The sequence below is a fragment of the Manis pentadactyla genome, chromosome 16 (genome assembly GCF_030020395.1).
Source record: "Manis pentadactyla isolate mManPen7 chromosome 16, mManPen7.hap1, whole genome shotgun sequence".
Classification (NCBI taxonomy): Eukaryota; Metazoa; Chordata; class Mammalia; order Pholidota; family Manidae; genus Manis; species Manis pentadactyla.
The window spans coordinates 77,066,328-77,086,519 of NC_080034.1; the positions used below are offsets into that span (position 1 = coordinate 77,066,328).

General features: G+C 41.1%; 2 protein-coding genes and 1 long non-coding RNA gene across 8 annotated transcripts in view; 2 read left to right on the forward strand and 1 right to left on the reverse strand.

The window, feature by feature from the left end:
• RNF144B (ring finger protein 144B) overlaps positions 1 to 6,719 on the reverse strand; it is a 164,907-nt gene extending 158,188 nt beyond the window's left edge. Inside the window, exon 1 of the mRNA XM_057493984.1 lies at positions 6,451 to 6,719. The gene's annotated coding sequence lies outside the window, so the exon portion shown is untranslated. The remainder of the gene's footprint in view (positions 1 to 6,450) is intronic.
• An 824-nt stretch (positions 6,720 to 7,543) lies between these two features.
• The window catches only part of DEK (DEK proto-oncogene), a 28,496-nt gene continuing 15,847 nt past the window's right edge, over positions 7,544 to 20,192 (forward strand). For 2 of the 6 annotated variants that reach the window (XM_036911732.2, XM_036911733.2), the window contains exons 1-7: positions 8,514 to 8,677; positions 8,886 to 9,030; positions 12,015 to 12,116; positions 12,381 to 12,490; positions 13,871 to 13,965; positions 14,824 to 14,944; positions 18,731 to 18,919. In XM_036911732.2, the coding sequence (XP_036767627.1) occupies positions 8,895 to 9,030; positions 12,015 to 12,116; positions 12,381 to 12,490; positions 13,871 to 13,965; positions 14,824 to 14,944; positions 18,731 to 18,919 (753 nt within the window). In that variant the 5' untranslated portion in view covers positions 8,514 to 8,677; positions 8,886 to 8,894. Of the gene's footprint in view, positions 7,653 to 8,513; positions 8,678 to 8,885; positions 9,031 to 12,014; positions 12,117 to 12,380; positions 12,491 to 13,870; positions 13,966 to 14,823; positions 14,945 to 18,730; positions 18,920 to 20,192 lie in introns of those variants that run through there. The other 4 variants (XM_036911730.2, XM_036911731.2, XM_036911735.2 and 1 more) reach the window with 3 other exon arrangements.
• Positions 18,926 to 19,923, forward strand: LOC130681298 (uncharacterized). The gene is made up of 2 exons (XR_008994340.1): positions 18,926 to 19,183; positions 19,698 to 19,923. It is a non-coding gene; the product is annotated as an uncharacterized LOC130681298 (long non-coding RNA).

Genomic DNA, 20,192 nt, shown 5'->3' on the forward strand with positions numbered 1-20,192 from the left:
ATTACAACAGTTAAGGGAGAGCTGATAGGGTCTGAAGGATAAGAAGATGTGTGTGAGACATTTAGAGGTTTAGAATCCAGAGGCCTTGACGTTGGGAGTTGTGAAAGAGGGAGAGGTCAAAGAGGACTTCAAATATTCAGGCTTAAGGAACAAGGTGGACCACAGAGCAATTAAATGGATCAATAAAAAGAGGAGAGATTTGCTAGAGGAGAGAATGGGTTTAGATTTTGATATGTTGAATTTCAGATACTGATGGACTACTGAGAGAAGAAATCTAATAGGCAGTTGATAAGAGTATGGTACTCAAGGAGAAATTAAGTTACTCATTTGGACTTTATTAATCTAAAGGTCTTTACCACCATGGGTATAGATGAGATCACCCGGGGAAATCACATATAAGGAAAGAACCAAGAGCCCAGGTGGATCACTGAAGAGCCCAACATTTGAGAGGCCAGCAGATGCAGGATAGCCAGCAACGGCGGAGACCCAAGAGAAAGTGATGTCCTGCAAGCCAAGAGAAAACGGTTTTGAAAGAAGGGGATGGTAAATAGTGCCAAATCCTGCACAGAAACAAAGTAATGTCATAGGACTATTCAAAGGAAGCCTTTCAGTTGCCTATTTGGAGATCATTATTGGTCTTTATGAGAGCAGTTTTAGTTGAGTGCTAGGAAAAGAAAGCACATTGCATTATATGAGGGTTTTTCATTCCAGCACTGTTGATGTTGTGAGCCAGATAATTCCTTGCTGTGGGAGCTGTCCTGTGCATCATAGAACGTTTAGCAGCATCCGGGCCTCTAGTCAAGAGATGCTTCCCAAGTTGTGACAACTAAAAATGTCTCCAGAGATTGTCCAATGTCCCCTAGGGGGCAAAATGCTCCCTGCACCTTGAGAAACACTGCATTCAATTGACATGTGGATGGAAGAGAGACACAGTAAATGTCTTTTTCAAAAAAATACACTAGGAGAGCACATCACTTTTGAAAAATCTTTTTTTTTCCCTAATTTGCAAATATCTGTTTATTCTAAATTTAACTTTTTAAACCCAAGCTACCTAGGGGAAAAGCACCCACCAAACCTTCTCTAGCTCAACTTCAGTAAAAAAGAAGTTATAAAAAGAATTATCTTATTTATAAAAGCCTAGTTTCAAAATAAATATTTACAGGAATATTTTAGAGTTAGACATGTCTTTTTCTTTTTTTTCTATAGTGGCAGAAAGGCTCTCGGTCACTCGCCCGGGAGAGGTATTGGGGAGATGAGAGGGCATGAACACAAGGGGCACAAGAAGTCTCCTGGAGGTGATGGGCATGTTCCTCACCGTGACTGTAGTCACGGTTCCATGGTGTTTATATATACATATGTGTCAAAACTGATCAGATAGTATACTTTCATTATGTGCATTATATTACTTTGCTATGCTAATTATATCTCATTAAATTGTAAAAAAAGATATGTTGCCTGTATGAATAGCAAGGAAAAGGAGGTGATAAAGCTGGACAGGTGAGCTAGGGCTCAGACTGTCATACAATTGTTGCAGGTTTACATTTTGTCCTATGTGTGGTGAGCAACCAATTGAGATTAATCATCGTGGGTATGATCTAGACATACCTGTTTTCTAAGATAATACCCCATTTTGATGATGTGGTGACATGTTGAGGATTTCTAGCCATCCTGTAGTAGAAAACATTTTACTGCATCTCATGTTATGATTTGGCCCACAGTGATGGCCTTCAATATAATCTAAGCACTGAATGTTAGTCTATAAGCAAAAAGCCCCTGTCAACAGAGATAATCTTATATTTTACAATGAACAAGGGAAATAATAGCAAAGCTCTGTGCTTCTCTGTTTCTTTGGTCTCATCCCATGGAACAATTAATAAGGATATATTAATGAACTGTGGCTATATTAATAAAGATATATAATGAACAATTAATAAAAATATATTCATAATACTTGCCAGAAGTAAAGGAAAATTAGGTACTAAGGCCTCAATTTAATAACCATTTATCCTCTGTTCTCCAACTTTTGTAAATCTCACCATTTGAGACTGATGTGGCCGCTCTCTCTTACTGTTTACCTTCAATAGTTTTCCCTTTGTCTGATAATTAGCATAGCAAAGTAATATAATAGAATGTCCAGTGTATCAACCAACTGGATATTGTTGCATTCACATATTTTCAAACATAATCTCAAATTACTAAACCATGTACTTTGGCTAACTCTTTCTACCAAAATAGAGTATGATATCTTGCTTTAGAAAAAGCAGATGTGTCACTATATTTATACTTATGACCAGGTTTAAATAAGAATCTGGTCATCAGCTTCTTTAAGCCATGTTTATTTATTGAGTTGATATTACTGGAATGTTGTTAAATGGCATCTAGACAACAGTCTCATTTCACTAAGAACCAAACAGGATGCATTTCAGTTAAACAATATTTTCAAAGTATTTACTATATGTCAGGCACTGTGCCAAATACTGGGAGAGAATAATAAGTAGCATGAACGTGGGCTCTGCCCAAGAAGCTTAGAGTCTGGGAAAGATAGATATGTGTATGTAAGAGCTAGATGTGTATGAGAAAGAGAGATGTGCGTGGGTGTGAATAAAAACTTCTGAAGACAAAATGAAAAAAAAAGTTACACTTAGTGTTTTAGAATTTGAGGGTTTTTAGAATCACGGTTTTAGAATTTCCAAAATAAAACCAGAAGGTATTTTCATACACAACTGTTCATCCTAACTGTACCTCTTCTGGTTGCAATTAACACGCCCTTCTGTGCAGAGCTAGCGATGTGCAACAACTTTTCCATGTGTTGCTCCCATATTGCCTAGATTCTTTGCAGTTAGGTGGAGTCATACGACGGATCTGGCCACTGGCCAATGAGCAGAATCATAAAAGCGCAGGAGTAAGTTCTCTCCTGCCCTGCTTCCCTACCACCGTGGACACCAAGGACTCGGGTTGAGATGGTGCATCTACAAGATCAAAGTTGTCGAGAGCAAAGAGTATAACACATAAAGAGAAGCTCTGGGGAGTTATCTGAACTGACAGAGAGTTCATAGAGTAAGAAAAAAAGTTTTGCTGTTAGAACTGTTTAACTGATGTTTATAAATAAACTTTTGCTGCAATAACCTGAAATAACACACTACCTCATCACATGAAACAAAAAATGTTCTTAATCTTCATAATAAGAGTTTGGTTTGCATTCATTTGGCAAATATCTATTAACCACTTAGTGTAAGTGAGGCACTACTTCAGGTGCTGAGAATACGGTGATGAGAGAAGTCCCTGCAGCTATAAACATTTTGCTGGGGAAAATAGACAATAGAATTTTCAGTTGGTGGTAAATGCAATAGAGCAACAAGGACCTTGCTTCTCGACCTTGTCCCATTCTCTCTGTCTACCCCCACCCATCCTTACTTTTCTCCCTACTCGATTCTGTGTTCCCTCATCATATCCACTGCCCTGCCCCCATCTGTACCTCACCGTTCTCTCTTTTCTTCACACGTGCCTGGCAAAATCCCAACCTGGTTAAACCGAAATCTTTGCCATCTTCACGCTGACTCCCAGGTAGCTGAATATGGCTGAAGAGAAACAATAACCCTGACCAGTGACAGGTCTCACTTCAACTTCATGGCCACTAAGCTCACTGGGGCCCCTTGCAGCTTCCCAGGGACCCTGCTACATTCCCTAATCCACTCATCCCCCATTCTCCTATGTGACGAGCTCACATTTCCTCTTTCCTGAAACCTCCAACAGTCCTTTCCCACACTCCCTCACTGCCAGTGATTTTACTCCTAATTTCACTGAGAAACTTGAAGAAATCCAAACTTCTACAGCCCCCACCACATCTGCCAACCCCCAGCCTCCATCAGTCTCTATACCCTCTATCTTTCCTCCTGTTACTGTGCAGAAATAGCCCATCATCCATCTAAGGGCAACTCCTCCACTTGCTAGATGCCGTCTCCTGCAGTCACCATGGAGATGTGCTGCCCAGACCCCCCTTCTAGGAAGGTCCTGCTGCCCATCTCTGGAGCCCGCACTCAGCAGCCTCCATCCATCAGCTCCTTCTGGCCTGCCACAGCTGCAGAGTCACTTTGACTGGGGTCAGCTATTACTGGGGCAGCTTGTGTGCAGTGACTGAGCAAGGCAGGGTGTAAAGTCCCAGCCAGGTGGGACACTCTGAAGAACAGTACTCACTCCAGACCTCCCCAGAGGGTTGGCTGAGGCTTTGTTGTGTCTGCTTCAAGGTTTGACCTCCTCCCCTGCCCCATCATGCGTCCTCCCCCTTCCTTTCAGAGGTATTGATCCCTACTAAGTATTTCTGGCACCCTCAAATTCTGCTTCAGCATCTGCTTACAGAGAAGCCAACTTGACAACCTATTTCAGGCTGGCTCCAGTTATTGTTCCCTCTCTCTCTTTCATCAGCGGTTGTCCCCTCTCTACTGATTCATTCCCATCATCATATAAACATACAGTAATATCTCCCTTCTTAAAAGAGCCAAATCCTTTCATGGTACAAAATTAATATGCAGAAATCTGTTGCATTCCTATATACAAACAATAAAACTAGCAGGAAGAGAAATCAGGAAAACAATTCCACTTAAAACTGCATCAGAAAGAATAAAACACCTAGGAATAAACCTAACCAAGGAGGTGAAAACTGTAAGACACTCATGAGAGAAATTAAACAAGACACAAATAAATGGAAATACAGCCCATGCTCATGCATAGGAAGAAGTTAATATTGTCAAAATAGCATTTCTGCCCAGAGCAATTTACAGATTCAGTGCAATCCCTATCAAATTACCAATGGCATTTTTCAATAAATTAGAGCAAATAATCTTAAAATTCATATGGAACCACAAAAGACCCTGAATAGCCAAAGCAATCCTGAGAAAGAAGAACAAAGCTGGGGGTATTATACTCCTTGACTTCAAGCTGTACTACAACACTACAGTAATCAAAACATTATGGTACTGGCACAAGAACAGACCCATATATCAATGGAACAGAATATACAGCCCAGAGATACAAACCCACACATATATGGTCAATTGGTGTACCATAAAGGAGCCATGAATATACAATGGGGAAAGACAGCCTCTTCAATAACTGGTGTTAGGAAAACTGGACAGCTACATGCAAGAGAATGAAATTGGATCACTGTCTAACTCCACACACAGATGTAAACTCAAAATGGATTAAAGACCCAAATGTAAGACATGATACCATAAAACTCTTAGAAGAAAACATGCAAAAATCTCTTGAACATAAGCATGAACAAGTTTTTTCTAGACACATCTCCCTGGGTAAGAAAAACAAAATGAAAAATGAACAAGTGGGACTACATCAAACTAAAAAGCTTCTATACAGGAAAGAACACTATCGACAGAACAAAAAGGCAACCTACAATATGGCAGAATATATAGATGACTAACAGGCACATGAAAAGATGCTCCACATCACTAATCATCAGGGAACACGAAAACCACAATGAGGTATCACTTCACACCAGTTAAAATGGCCACCATTCAAAAGACAAGAAATAGCAAGTGTTGGCGAGGATGTGGAGAAAAGGGAACCCTCCTACACTACTGTTGGTGGGAATGTCCATTGGTGCAGCCACTGTGGAAAGCAGTATGAAGGTTCCTCAAAAAACTGAAAGTAGAAATGCCACATGACCCACCAATTCTACTTCTAGGAATTTACCTGAAGAAAACAAAATCCCTGGTTCAAAAAGATATATGTAGCCCTATTTATTGCCTCATTATGTACATAGCTAAGATATGGAAGCAACCAAAATGTTCATCAACAGATGAACAGATAAAGAAGAGGTGGCACATATACACAATGGAATATTATTCAGCCATAAAAAAAAAGAAATCCTGCCATTTGCAACAACATGGATGGACCTAGAGGGTATTAGGCTAAGTGAAATAAGCCAGGTGAAGAAAGATAAATGCCATATGATTTCACTTGTGTGTGGAATCTAAAAACAAAATAAAATGAACAAAATAGTAGCTTCAGAGACACTGAGAAGTGACTGGTGGTTACCATGGGGGAGGGGTTGGGGTGGGTGAGTGGAGAAGGGGAAGGGAGTAGAGGGGCACAAAAATTCTCAAGCATAATATAAGTTGGTTATGGGGACGGCAGTGCAGCACAGAGAATATAGCCAATGATGCTGTAACATCTTTCTAGGTTGACAGTAACTGCACTAGTTGGGGTGAGGATTTAATGTGGATAACTGGTGAACCACTGCGTTGTATATTTGAAACTAATATAAGGTTGTATATCAGCTAAAGTTCAATTAAAAAAATGTATTAAAAACAAAAAAAACCCTCCTTTGAGCTACTGCCCCATTTCTCTGCTCCCCTGAATAGCAAAATTCCTGGAAAGAGTGTCTGAATCCATTCCTTGCCTGCCTGTCTCTCTCTGTCCCCACTCCATACTTACCACTCCACAGAAACAGCTCTCGTGTCACTGATGCCTCATCCTTGTTATAGACAATGGCTAGTTCTCCGTTCTCATCCCACCTGTGACCTTTTAGCCGCTTCTGACGGAGTTGATCACTCTCCTTCTTAGACACTTCTTAATCATTTATCTTCCGGAGACACAATTTCCACTTCATTCTCCTCCCACATCACTGGGTACAGTTGCTCCTTCTCATCTCTGCTGGTCCTTCCTCTCTGAACCTCCAAACACTGGAGAGCTCCAGGTGCAATCCTGGCCCTCTCCTCACCCTGCTGATACTCGCTCTATTAGTGATCTCATCCACTCTCAGCTTTAAATACCATCTACATGTTGACAACTGCTAAATCTGTATCCTGAGCTGGAGCCTCTTCCCCCGAATGCCACTCTCACATCCAGTTGCCTATTAATCTCCATGTAGACGATGACAGGGACCTCAAACCTAACATGTCCAAAACAGAGCGACGGATCCCCTTCACCGCCACCTCTTCCCCCTACCAACAAAAGCATGCACCCCGCTTCTGGCCCCCTGCCCAATCCCTGAGGTCTTCCTCATCTCAGTAAACAGCTACTGAGTTCTTCTGGTTATTGAACCAAAAATCCAAAGTCATCATTGACTTTTCTCTTATACCCCACACTCAATACTTTGAAGAATTCTTCAGAATTTATCCGGTCTTTCTGCCCTGCTTTCAATTTACTTAAGATCTCTTATCAAATGTCATCTTATTAAGATCTTCCTTAATTATCAAATATGTAAAATAAAGTCCCACCCACCCGGACTGGTACTTCCTATCTCCTTTAACCTGCTTCACTTTTACCACCATTTGTCATACAATATATTCACTTGTGTGTTTGCTCATAATCTCAGCTAGAATATGAGCGTGGAGACGAGAGGGACTTAGTTCTACTTTCCAACTCCTGCTAACAGGCATTGTAGCTGCTCACTGGAACGCAAAGGGAACAGCGCCGGCACTGGGGAAGGACAGGCACGTGAGCGCACAGCTGAAGGACGTGAAGCTGCAGATCATTCCAAGATTCTGAGAAAAAATCAAGGGGAAAGCCCGAAGGTAGAAATGAGCTTGGCTTTATGGGGGAACATCAGAGGCTTGTGGGACTGAAACAGCCACTGTGTCGGGGAGACGAGGTAAAAACTGTCAGCAACTGGAGTACGTAGGACCTCAAAAGCCGTAAGTATTTTGAATTTTATTCCAGTTAGGATTGGAAACCACTGGCGAGTTTTAAGCCAGAAATTATGCAATCTGATAATTAAAAAGAAAAAAATCACCTTGGCTGCTATGTGGCTAGTAGGGGACTATGTGGCACTGTGGAAGCCACCAGACCAGTGGGCGGCTATGAAGAAATCCAAGCAAGAAAAAAGGAGTGGACAAGGTTTGAATGGCATCAGCAGGGTGCAAAATGGCATAAAACGTAAGGGTAGTAATGACAGAATTTGCTTATGCGTTCGCTAGACGCCCAAAAGGAAAGGATTTAAAGAAAATGTTTGATTTTTGCCCTGCAACCCAGAGGCCTTTCAGGTAAATGTAACTGACCTTATTTCCTTTAAGGCCACAGAGTGAACGGCTCCTTCGGGCAGCCGGGGGAGGAGTTGGGGGGAATAAGGGGCTGACACACAGAAAGAGGGAGCATTTGGGGAGCCCCGAGTTCCGCCCTGGGCAGGTGGCGTCCAGCCGGGCTGCGGCGCGGGCAGGGCCGCGCTCTGCTGCCGCGCACGGGCCCTCCGGCAGCCGGGCAGCCCCGTCCCCGCGACACGGACTCTCGGCGTGACGGGCTGGCCCCTGGCGGCGGCGACTCCGCGGGACGGAAACTTCTCCCCCGCGCGGCGCCCCAGCCCCTTCTCCGGGAGCGCGCGGCGGACACAGAGGGCGCGCAGGCCGCCCCCGACCCGCGCGGCCGCACTCCCCGCGCGAGGCCGGACACCGGACCCCGCCCCACCTTCCCGCGGCCCCGCCCCCCAGCGGGGGCACCGCCCGCCCCGCCCCCCGCGCGCCCGCGCAGCCCGCGGCGCTGATTGGCCGCCGCATTCCCGCTCTCCTTCCCGAACCGCCATTTTGAAAATCTTGTTGATTTCGGGGAGCCGAGCGCGGGGCGAGTGTCCCCCGGAGAGCGGCCCGCGCGCCTTCCCCTCGGCGCCCGACTCCGCCTCTAGAGCCTCTTCGTGCCCTCGGCAGGCCCGCGGCGGCCGGGATCGGCGGTGAGGGCTGCGCCCGGGGCGGGAGGCCAGGATGCGGCGGCGGGCCCGCGCGCGCGGCGCCGCGGCCATTCGGTCGGCGGCCCGGGGCGGGGGGAGGGGCCGGGCGGGGGGGCGCGGCGGCGGAGCCCGCGGGCCCGCCGCGCAGGGAGCGGTGCCCGGGCCTCCCGCCGGGGCCGCGGCACCGAGACGTGTGGCCTCCCCGCCGCAGGCCGCCAGCATGTCCTCCCCGGGCCCCGCGGCGGACGGAGAGGGGGGCCCCGGGCAGCCCGCGTCCGAGAGGGAGCCCGACCTGCCCGACGCGAGGGACGAGAGTGAGGAGGACGAGGAGGACGGCGGCGACGACGAGGAGGAAGGTGGGCAGGCCTCCGGGGGGCCGCCGCGGGCGCGGGGCTCGGTCTTTGTGCCCGACGCCGCGTGCGAGTGCTTTTCCGCGGGAACGTTTGCGCGGTCGCCCTGCTCTTGTGTTGAGCAAATAGCAGGGCGCTAAACTCCGCGAGTCCCGGTTTTCAGAAGTACCGGTCACGACGTATTTTGGAGTCGAGCTGACTTCCCGCCAGCAGTTTGCGTGCAAACCATTTCCCATTTGACAGGAAGCTCGTACGTTTCAGATGTGTTTCCAGAACAGCCTCGGGAGTTACCGAGATCGTGTTTTCAGCCTCCCGCTGACGCAGTTAGTACTCGTCGTTTGCGTTCGGAAGTCGCTGTAAGGTCTTCAGTGAAGCCACACGTTAGACCTTAAAGACGTTCATCGGTGCTGGTCCTGGGACCGCGTTAATGATTTTAATACACCTGCTGAGCTTCAGCAGAGGTGCGAAGTTTGAAAGGCTTAGGGGGAGGGCCTTGCCCGGGGAAACCCCGGGGAAAGCTGTGGCTGCCCGAGAAAGTTAACGGAAAGCAGTGAGCTGTGAAAGAAAGTGCAGCGTAGCCGGGCGCTCTCGGTTTCGGAGTGGAAGGGGAGGCGGACTAACCGTTACCTGAGGGTGTGAGGCTGAGCCGCCCAGGCCGCGGGGCCGGTGCTGCGGCGGCGGGTCCCAGGTGCGTGCGCAGCTGCCCCAGATCTCTAGGAACAGCTTCCCGAGATGCTCCCCGCCGCTTAGGAACTCCGGACCACCGGCCTGAGCATTCTCTGACGGTAATAGCCCGGGCGAGGCTTGTTCAACATGCGGGCACAACTCGGCCGAACCTGCAGAGAGGTTTGAAGTTTCCTTTCCAAACCTGCGTTTTACTTGCCCATTTCTTTTATGCCTAAAACCAGCCCATGGTCAGCATTTTGTAAATAACAGTCTGGGTTGAGATTACAGGGTATGTCTTTTGATGTTTAGAGTGGTCAGGTGCTCTAAGAAGGGAGCATGTCCGCTTGTGTACACAAATGCTTAGAAGAAAGTATAAATGATACTTTAAAATACAGGGAGAATTGGCTGCAGTGTCTCACTACTAGTCCAAAACTTTCTCTGTGCTTTTTCCTCCAATTTTTTTGTTTTTGTTTTAAGACAAAGTATGGATGCCCCAGAGATGAAGAATTTGTTCATGTCAGGAAAAATTTTAAGTTTAAAAATACTGTAGATGGCCAACACAGCAATGCCTGGGGAATTAATGGTAGTTCAGATTGTGATTTTCTTTTTTAAAACATGAACATTAAAAAAGAAATGATCTCCATGTAGTTCTATAGTTGTTATTATTCTGTGTCCCTCATTCAAGGTGTTTGTAGAACAACTAAGATTGTGAACATTTTTATCCTACTTAGCTCTGAAAATTTAACTCTGCTATTTAGGCATCATAGAATACAAGGCAGTGCATCTGGGCCGAATAAGGGGTGGACCTGACTGAACTTGTGGGTGGTGTGGTGGGGGGATGCCTGGTAAAAGATGACTCCTAGGTTTCTGTCTTTGGCAGCTGTGTGATACTGTTACTGGTCCTGAAAAATAGAACTCACAAAGGTGAGCAAGTTTGGAGATGATTAGGGCTCCTGTTTTTGATGTTTGAGTTGGATTCCTGTAGGACATGAAGTGGAGTGTCTAGTTGGCAGCCCTGTTGGTTGATGTGAAGCTCAGGAGAAAGGTCTGGACCGGAGATAGACCAGGGAAGTCATCAGTTTATAGATGGTAATTAAAGGCAAACAAATGGTTTAAGTCACTCACGGAAAGGAAGCAGGGTGATACCAGGGTTGCTTTAGAGTGCTTTCCCTTCGTTCTGTGCACAGTTGCCAGGGTAGGCCTGCTGGAAACACTTTCTCCTTACCAATTTTTTGCAAATCCTTACATTTCCAAATCTTACCTATCCTTCAAAGCCAGTTTCAATGTTTTGATAGTTTTTCCCTAATCCAAAAGTAATTACTCCTCAACTAACCAAACTTTGATGTCTGTCTTTGTTAAGGTGTTTTATCATAGTACTTTAGAGTATAATTGTATCTCATTGCCGCTATCAAGAGATAACTCAGTGTCTTATTTTACCATCCCCCTGCCCCCCTTAGTGTCTAGTGCAGCTTTGTGCAGAACAGGCATTCAGTTGAATGAATGGAAGGACCTCTGACGGTCCTCTTATTTATCTAATTAATCTCAGTCAGTAGGTATGTGGTTTTAGAAAATCAAAATTAGTGTGTTAAGTTTTGAAGTATATGTTATGTATGTATTTCCTTTTTTTTTTTAAAAAAAGCCCAGACTAAACAATTTAACTTCTTTAGAATGGTTTATAACCTTTATTAGCATCATTTATTAAACTACAAAGTAACCCTTTTCCAGTTGATTGCAGAAAATGTAAACTTGTAGAATTTTACCTTATTCATGTTAACTCCTGATTGCTGTTTTAAGGTCCTTGTTTTCCTTTATTTTGTCAGCTTACTAAGTTAAAGCTTTTTGTGTGCATCTTTTGAGGTTCTTATAATCTCTATCTAAACTTGGTGTTTCTGATGTACAGTAAACTATGAGTCCCAATTGATAGAATTATGTCTAATCAAAGAGAAGGCTTGGTGAAGGTGATTTTTCACACAGTGACTGGGCTTTTATAGCAGTCATTGCAGTTGGCTAAAAGTTTGTTTGCCTTCTGATTTTTTTTTTTTTTTTGGATCCTCTGTAAGGTTGCCAGGTAAATAAAAAGTTACTCTAAAAACAGTTCAGTGATGCCATAAACTTAACAAGTATTTTCTTTTCTTTTTTTATGATGGTTCAACATTCATTAACAAACAAATATTTTCATCTCATTAGGTCATTTGCTTCTCAAAGTTATGCACAGGAGAATAGTAAGGTATTAGGTTTCTGTGATTTTTTTTCTACATGTTTATGCAACAAAGTTAATATTCTTTAAGCTTTTGTTATTTAAGATGTATCAAATTAATTTCTAGAAAAGAGTCTCATCGTGGAAGGCAAGAGAGAAAAGAAAAAAGTAGAGAGGTTGACTATGCAAGTCTCTTCCTTACAAAGAGAGCCATTTACAATTGCACAAGGTACGTTTATTCTGTTCCTTTCATTTTACCGTTTACCGTGAAATATCTAAATATGCAAAATGATGGTTAGCAGTGCTTAGTTTTTTTAATGTTTATTAAGTTGTGATACATTATTGATGTAATATTATTTAATCAGCCCTATCAGAGTACGAGTTATATTTATATTCTGTAAAAATAATTCTTACTAAGTTAACCTTTGTAAGTGTATTAACACTTAATGGGGTTTTAGATTTAATTACTATGTTTTTTTTTTCTCCCCCCTAGGAAAGGGGCAGAAACTTTGTGAAATTGAAAGGATACATTTCTTTCTAAGTAAGAAGAAAACGGATGAACTAAGAAATCTACATAAACTGCTTTACAACAGACCAGGCACAGTAAGACTTTTTTTATACCTTTAACTTAGTAGCAGATTTATGCATTAAAATACTTCACAATAGAAGTGTAATTTTCATTCTGGAAAGGACTTCAGGCATCAGCTAGTTTGATTTCTGTACCATACAAGTAAGTAAACTTGAGATGTGTTCTTGTTAAATGACTTAGACACATAGCTGGATAATTAGCAACAAAGGTTGTCAACGTCCAGGGCTCTTTCTACTGTAGTTTTTATGTCAAACTGAAATTTCAGATTGTTATGGTTTTAGTGATCTTTAAATGTATTGAAACAAATTTATTTTTTGGATATTTCTTGTTATTTGGAATAAATGATACAGTATAACTGAATCTTATTTTGAGCAAGCAAATATCTGATAAATTAGGTGGTAGATATTTGCCAGTGGATTTATTAGAGTCAGTGTTTCACTTACTAAATTATTGTACACACAACTTCATTATTCTGAGGAAACTTATTGTGAGGAAACTTTGCTTTGGGTTGTGCATGATCAGAATAAAGTGTGACCGTGTTAGAAGAGAATGTCTGAATCATGGTGTAATTATTTTCATGTGTGTGATCTCATTCGCTCCTCAGCAGCCTCGTTTACACCACTTCCTTACTGCTCAGTGGTTTAACTTTTAGAGGAGCACTGTTCTTCACTTTTCAAAGAATAAAATACCTGACTTCCTAATTTGAAAAGTAAGAAATATTTCTAGTGACTTGTATTACTTGGGGAGAAGATGTCTTTTTAGGTACAGTTGACCTTTGGACAACACAGATTTGAACTGCACAGATTCACTTAAAAATTGATTTTTTTTCAATAAATAAGGAAATTCTTTTGGAGATTTGCAACAACTTGAAAAAGCATTTTTTCTCTAGCTTACTTTAGTGTAAGAATACAGTATATAATACATATAACATACAAAATATGTGTTAATCAGCTGTGTATGTTATCGGTACAGCTTCCTATCCACAGTAAGCTGTCAGTAAAGTTCTTGGGGAGTCAAAAGTGATATGTGGATTTTGACTATGATGGGTCTACACCCCTGATCCGTGTGTTCAAGGATCAACTGTAGCACAGTCACTTTATTCCCTGCTACTGTCAGACAGCTTTTAGTTGTGGTTTTATCATTACCAATAAAAATTCCCAGATGGAAATTCATTCAGTTTCACATTGTTGTTTTTCAAATAACTAAGTTTGTAAGCCTTTTGTAATGTTAATATTTTAGTAACAAATACGGTTTTCAGTTGTGAATAAGAACTGTTGAATAAACCAATATGGTAACTTGGAAGACATATATGCTAATAATTGTATTGGCTTTGAATTTTTTCTTGTGTACTTTACTAGGTAATGAATTGCATTAATAATAAGAAACATTTTCAGGTGTCCTCATTAAAGAAGAATGTGGGTCAGTTCAGTGGCTTTCCATTTGAAAAAGGAAGTGTCCAATACAAAAAGAAGGAAGAAATGTTGAAAAAGTAAGTTTTATTATAAATGTCATGATTTGATCAGTGTGCTTTACATTTATTTTAAAACATTTAAATATGACCACCCATACATTTTCAGTGGACTGTTAATTCTTTGCCAAATACCAAGACCTGATTTGTCTTCATAACCGTCAACTTGGGATGTCCACTACTTTCTAATGAATAGTGACTACTAAGATTACTGAAAACTCAGACCTTTATGTTTTTTAGATGTGTGATAGACATAGGTAAATCACTCATACAGACCAAAAAGCAGGTCTAAGGGGAATACAGTGAATTCTATATAGGGAATGTAGAGTTCTTCCAATCCTGTGCCCTGTTAGGCATTCTGCTCCCACACATGTAAGTGCCTTTGCAGCTATTGTGAAGATAACGTGATAAAAACTGTCCTTCACTGTAAGCAAAACGATAGATTCTTAGAGTTTATTAAATCCCCACTAGTTTAAGTACTCTAAATTATAAAGATGATTACCTATTCCTTCGCTGAAACATTGTCATAATAGGAATGCTAAGGGGAAAATGTAATATTTAATCACCAGCCAGAAGAATTACCCAGTCCATGAATTTTATAATATTGAAAATTTTTCACACTGTTTTCTAGTAATTAACTTGGTTTATTCTCTTATTGCCTTTAAAACTTAAGTGGTGTTTTCAGTTTACTAATAATCATGTCGGGTTGTACTTTGTACACGAGTCAAGTTTATTAGAAGCACTTCTAAGATGGAGGAGGTTGGCTGCTCTTTTAATGTTTGTAGCTGAGCCAGTTTGCTTAGCTGTTGTCTTCCTTGTGGATAATGTTTATAAACGTTCCTACATAATCACCCTAGTTTCTTCCATTTTCTGTTTCAGATTTAGAAATGCCATGTTAAAGAGCATCTGCGAGGTTCTTGATTTGGAGAGATCGGGTGTAAATAGTGAACTAGTGAAGAGGATTTTGAATTTCTTAATGCATCCAAAGCCTTCTGGCAAAGTAAAGACCAGTTTTTACTATTTCAGTAACATCAATTATTTATAGTCTCTGCTTACTTTCTCTTTTATGGAACAATTCAGTTAGTGAGCAGTATTGCTGTCAACATTCAAAAGTATCTTCTACAGCCAAAGAATACACCTTCCATTGACATCTACAACAGTTTCACATAGAAGCAACAAGAAAAACGTGGATATGTTCTTTGTTATCAGATGTAATGTGTATAAGATAAAAATAGTTATTGGCTAAATTGATGTCATATGGGATAGAAATACAAACTAATTATCCAGGATTATGTATCTAGAAGACACTAGGAAAAGAAACAGGTTGAGTTGAGGATGAGGTGATGGGCTGGTGGGGGAGGATGTGCAACCTGTAAACAGGAAAGTCCAGATGGGGGTGTTAGAACTGGGGGTTTTCTAGGTACTGGAATAAGGTTATGACGCACGACTTTAGGAAAGCTAATGCTTACCAGTTTCTTGGATTAGGTTTCCAGAATCCTCAGCAGAGCCCAGGAACAGGACAGGGAGGTAAAAGGGCCTTACAATTTCTCCCAGTCTTCCTAAAATGTGGATTAGGTTTGCCCTAATTGTTTAGCAATAGCAAATAATATCACTGACTTAAAACGTCTATTGAAGTGTTACATGATCTTTCATTTTCAGTTTAAGTCTGTCATTAAGTATTTTCATTTTCTTGCTCATTTTGATAGCAAAGAAATTTGGAAGAGATCCAGGGGGCCTAAGGGCTCAAAAGGAACAGGTGGTGAGGGGAGAAGGCGTAAAGACGAGAGACGGGAAACCAGCCCTGAGGCTTTGTTTCTGTGCTCCTGGTCCTGTTTACCCTTAGCTGGGCAGGGACAGATGAGCGATGTTTACGTCAAGGGGTATATGGTGGTTCTCTTGATGTTTTGGACTGGCCTACTAAAGATGAGAAATTACCTGTTTTTCTAAACTTTTACTAAAGGCCGTCCTCTACTTTAGAATTTCAAGTGACAAGTTGAACACTGTTTCCCCAGAAACAGTTAACTAAGTTAAGGTTACTAAGTATATAGTTACACACATTAAGTATATAGTTAGTACATACTAAGTTAACAGTTAACTAAATATAAGGAATGTGTTGCTACTCATTTTTTCCTCAGTGATTTTCAAATGTGTTGGTTTCAGGACCCCATTGCCCGCTTAAAAATTAGTGAAGATCCTAAGAGCTTTTGTTTATGTGGGTTATTTTGATATTTATTGTATTCTAAATTAAACTGAAAAATTCTAAACTAACAGCCCACTACATGTTAGCAGAAGTAATGTTTTGTGAATGAAAAATAATTATACTTTCACAAAAAATAGAAGAATGGTACTTTGTTTTTGCAAATTTGTTTATGTGTGGCTTAAAGAGAAAATGGCTCTATTCTCATTGGCTTTTGCATTTCAGTCTTTTGCAATGTATTGTTTTGCTTGACGTATATGGAGAAAATCCAGCCTCACACAGGTATATAGCTGGAAAAAAAGGAATATTTGGAAAACCCTGTCAAATAAATGTGGATATTCTCCTCTGATAAACCACCAAAACTCCACAGTAGTAGTTTCTTAAAGGTTAGTTGTAATGTGTTATGTGAAACCATGGCAGTGAACTTGAACTTTTTATCTATGTATGATTTTATAATATGCATTCACCATTTGGGAAATAATTGGTTCCCTGAATTACACAGATTTTCCAAATGTTGGTACATTTCATTGAACAACGTCAGGAAGTCATATTTGTTAATATAACCACCATCTCATAAATAAAAAAATCTCAGTGTTGGGAGACTGTCAAGTGCATAGAGGTGAATTTTCCAAAATTCTAATTTTCACTTGAAGTTTACCGTTGACAATAAATACTGTCAATTGTTTTTCTTGAAGTGACAGGCTTTCAGGTTCATTTTTGAGAACATGTCCGTTAAATACGTATGTCTGTATAGGCATAGTTTTTCAATTACCTTTTAAAACCAGTATTCCGTAAAAAAGTAGCTAGCTTAGTTCACAACTCAATTACGCAAGTGATTTTCCTTGAGAAAGCCAGTGAACTTCAATATACAGCCAAAGTACTCTATATATACCTCCCGTTTTGTTACACAGACATTTTAAAGACATGTATTTAGAGGTCGAGAGTTAATACAATTAATACAGCTTCATCAGTATTCAAATGAAGCACCGACCTCCCGCTCGTGAGTGGTTGTGCAGTATGACTGCCAGCACAGTGAGGGGCCAACCGTTCCACTCAGCCTTTGCTTGTGCACAAGCATTGCATGTTCCAGCACAGTGAGAAGAGCAAATAAATAATGCCTTGGTGTTACAAAAATAATTTTGACTTTATAGGTTTCTGTGAAGGTCTCATGAAACCTCATGAACCACACTTTGAGAACCACTGTCTTATCCTTTCTTAAGGAAGCTAACTCTTAAATCTGTTTTTCATATCTGATTCCATAATGTTACGCTGTAATCTGATAGTATTGATCTCACACTCTTTTCTGGGCTTCCATACACTTGTGTAATTTAAGTAAGACACTATAAAAATTTAATACTAACTTTTTCTTCTCTATAATAGTCAGTGGATTTTACCAAATGGATTTGGTTCCTGGTAATGGTAGTAATTCACATAACAAGGGTATCTACACATTCCAGGACGTTTCTTGTACACGGCCCCTCTGAGAAATATCTTTGGTCTTCTGGAGTGGTCTCAATTGGCCCTTCAGAAGTCGGGGAGCCTGGGCAGGCTAGGGGCTCCTGTGGACTGCAGACAGCCTGCGAGCACCACTTCACAAAGCAGCCACTTCTGCTTAGTTTTTTGTGCAGGCGACAGTCACCCTGATGACTGGAAGTTCCTGGGAGAAGGGACCTGTGGCTCTGCTAGTTTAATGAAAAATGAGCACTAACATTTATACAGTTGTGTATCTTAAAATTATATTATGGAACTTTCCTTAATGTTCCTGCTTACTGCTGAGAGTAAAATAGCATGGACAAAAATAAAAACAGAAGATACCCATGATTTCAGAAATCAGGAATTTTATTTCCTTAGTATATTATCTTTTCAGATCCTTTATGCAAGCTGTCATAGAACTATATTATGGTTTTCAATTTCAGAAGTTAGCAAACACTCCCGTAAGAAGGCATTTATGCTGGGTCATACAATCAAATCATTTTCCTCATTTGAGCAATGCTGCTTTTTAAATATGCATGGTTTAATTGAATATCAGAGGAATAGCAGTACACTTGTTTTGTGGTTCTTAATTAGTTTCATAATTAACATCCTCAGCACTAATTGCATATTTAGAATCATCAGTGAGAATATAGTCCTGGCATTATTGAAAGTAGAACCCAGAGGTAATAGGAATATAAACTGTGTAGTTCATAAATTCAGGTTGTGTAAAGTAGGGTTTTATTTCCTTCATGGATGGTCCTGCCCAGTCCTCTAAGTAGTGAGGTGAACTACAAGTCTCACTCAAAGTCCTATCTTGGTAAGGTGTGAACAACTATCTGAGTTTGCTACAGAGTATAATATAGTTGGGCTTCTGGTTCCATGTCAGAACACAGAGTATGTACTTCTTTCAACATTTGTAGAATGTTAAGAATGCCTGCATGTTAAGAGTGAATGGTTATTGGTAACACAGACTAAAAATGAACTTCACATATTAAAGATGAATTATTCTCTGTAAAACTGCTAAGCTTGGAAATTTTATTAATTGAGTGTATATCAGAAGTAATTGGTTGACTTGGAAGTATATTACCTCACTGGTGTTATCTGTGTTTTATGCAGCCATTGCCAAAATCGAAAAAGTCTTCTAGCAAAGGCAACAAAAAGGAACGGAATAGTTCTGGAATGGCCAGGAAAGCTAAGCGAGCCAGATGTCCCGAGATCCTGTCAGATGAGTCTAGCAGTGATGAAGATGAGAAGAGAAACAAGGAGGAGTCTTCAGATGATGAAGATAAAGAGAGTGAAGAGGAGGTAAAATGTTGAGTTTTTCCTCAGTTGTTTGTATGGCAAGAGTTAAATATCCTGCTATATAATAGTTATGGCCAGAAAACAGTTCCAGGAACTCTCAGTACCATATTGGTTGCTTTTAATTCCAGAGACAGAGAAATAGTTAAGTATAATCCTTTCTTTCCCTTAAGTCGCTTTTAGTTGTATTGCCATGCCAGAGTGTAGGAGTTGGAAAAGACTGAGGTTGGTGTGGAGCGGATTTGACCCGGACCTTGCAGACTAGAGTAGGTAAGTGGGACACGAGAGGACAGGAGGAGGGGTGCACGTCCTGAGTGGGAACACAAAGGAGCAGATTTTTTTTTCTTTGCATTTTTGCATTGTGTATTCATATTTTATCACTGACTTGAACTAGTTTATCCTGTTTTATACAAAAAGCAAGCATTTAAGTGCCATCATGTTTTCTCAACTTGAGGATTATTAATGAGAATAACAGCACTTGAAGTTTATTTGATTGGTGGGCAAGTATTTTATCACTTAGGAAATCATGCCATTTTCTTTAACTTGGGAGTATTTGTAAAATGTTGAGAATATTTAGTTTCCAAAGTGAAACTTCAGGAAGAGGAGAAGTTTGCCAAACCATTTAAAGGGTTAATTTTGTCCTCTCTTTGATGTGTGTCTTTAGTCAAGGAGATAAAGCAAAGTGGTACAAGGAGATGATTTCCTATGTCAACAGTGTTTTGGTGACCCCTTCAGTGGTCAGAACTTGCTTTGTAAATTGGCTCACCTCCCCTGTCTTATTTAGGAACTTGATTAATGTGGCCTGAGGTTTGGGGCAAGATGATTCCTCATTGTGAAGGGCCATCTTGAGCTTCGTAGAGTGCCCACTAGATGCAAGTAGCACACATCCACTGTCTCCTGTTGTGAAAACCAAACGTGTCTCCAAATTGCCAAATGTCGCCCCGGGGTGCAAAATCACCATCAGTTGATAACCCCTGCATTAGAAGGAATAAAGATGTCGTGAACTCTGATTTCACATGTGTGTGTATTTTGTATACATCTGTCTTTCGGGATTTAAAATCCACAATTATTTTAATGTCAAATTTTATAGAGTTTTGTATAGCTAATTGTGAAATGCTTCATGATTATGGAGTATTACAGATCTAGCATGTGTTTCATAAATATCAATACATTTTTGGTATAATGGAAGATGAGTAATCTGAATACTAAGGTTTTTATGGAATAGATTTTAAGGACATTGGGGAGAAAGACATGTTGTTTATATGTGAATATACATTAT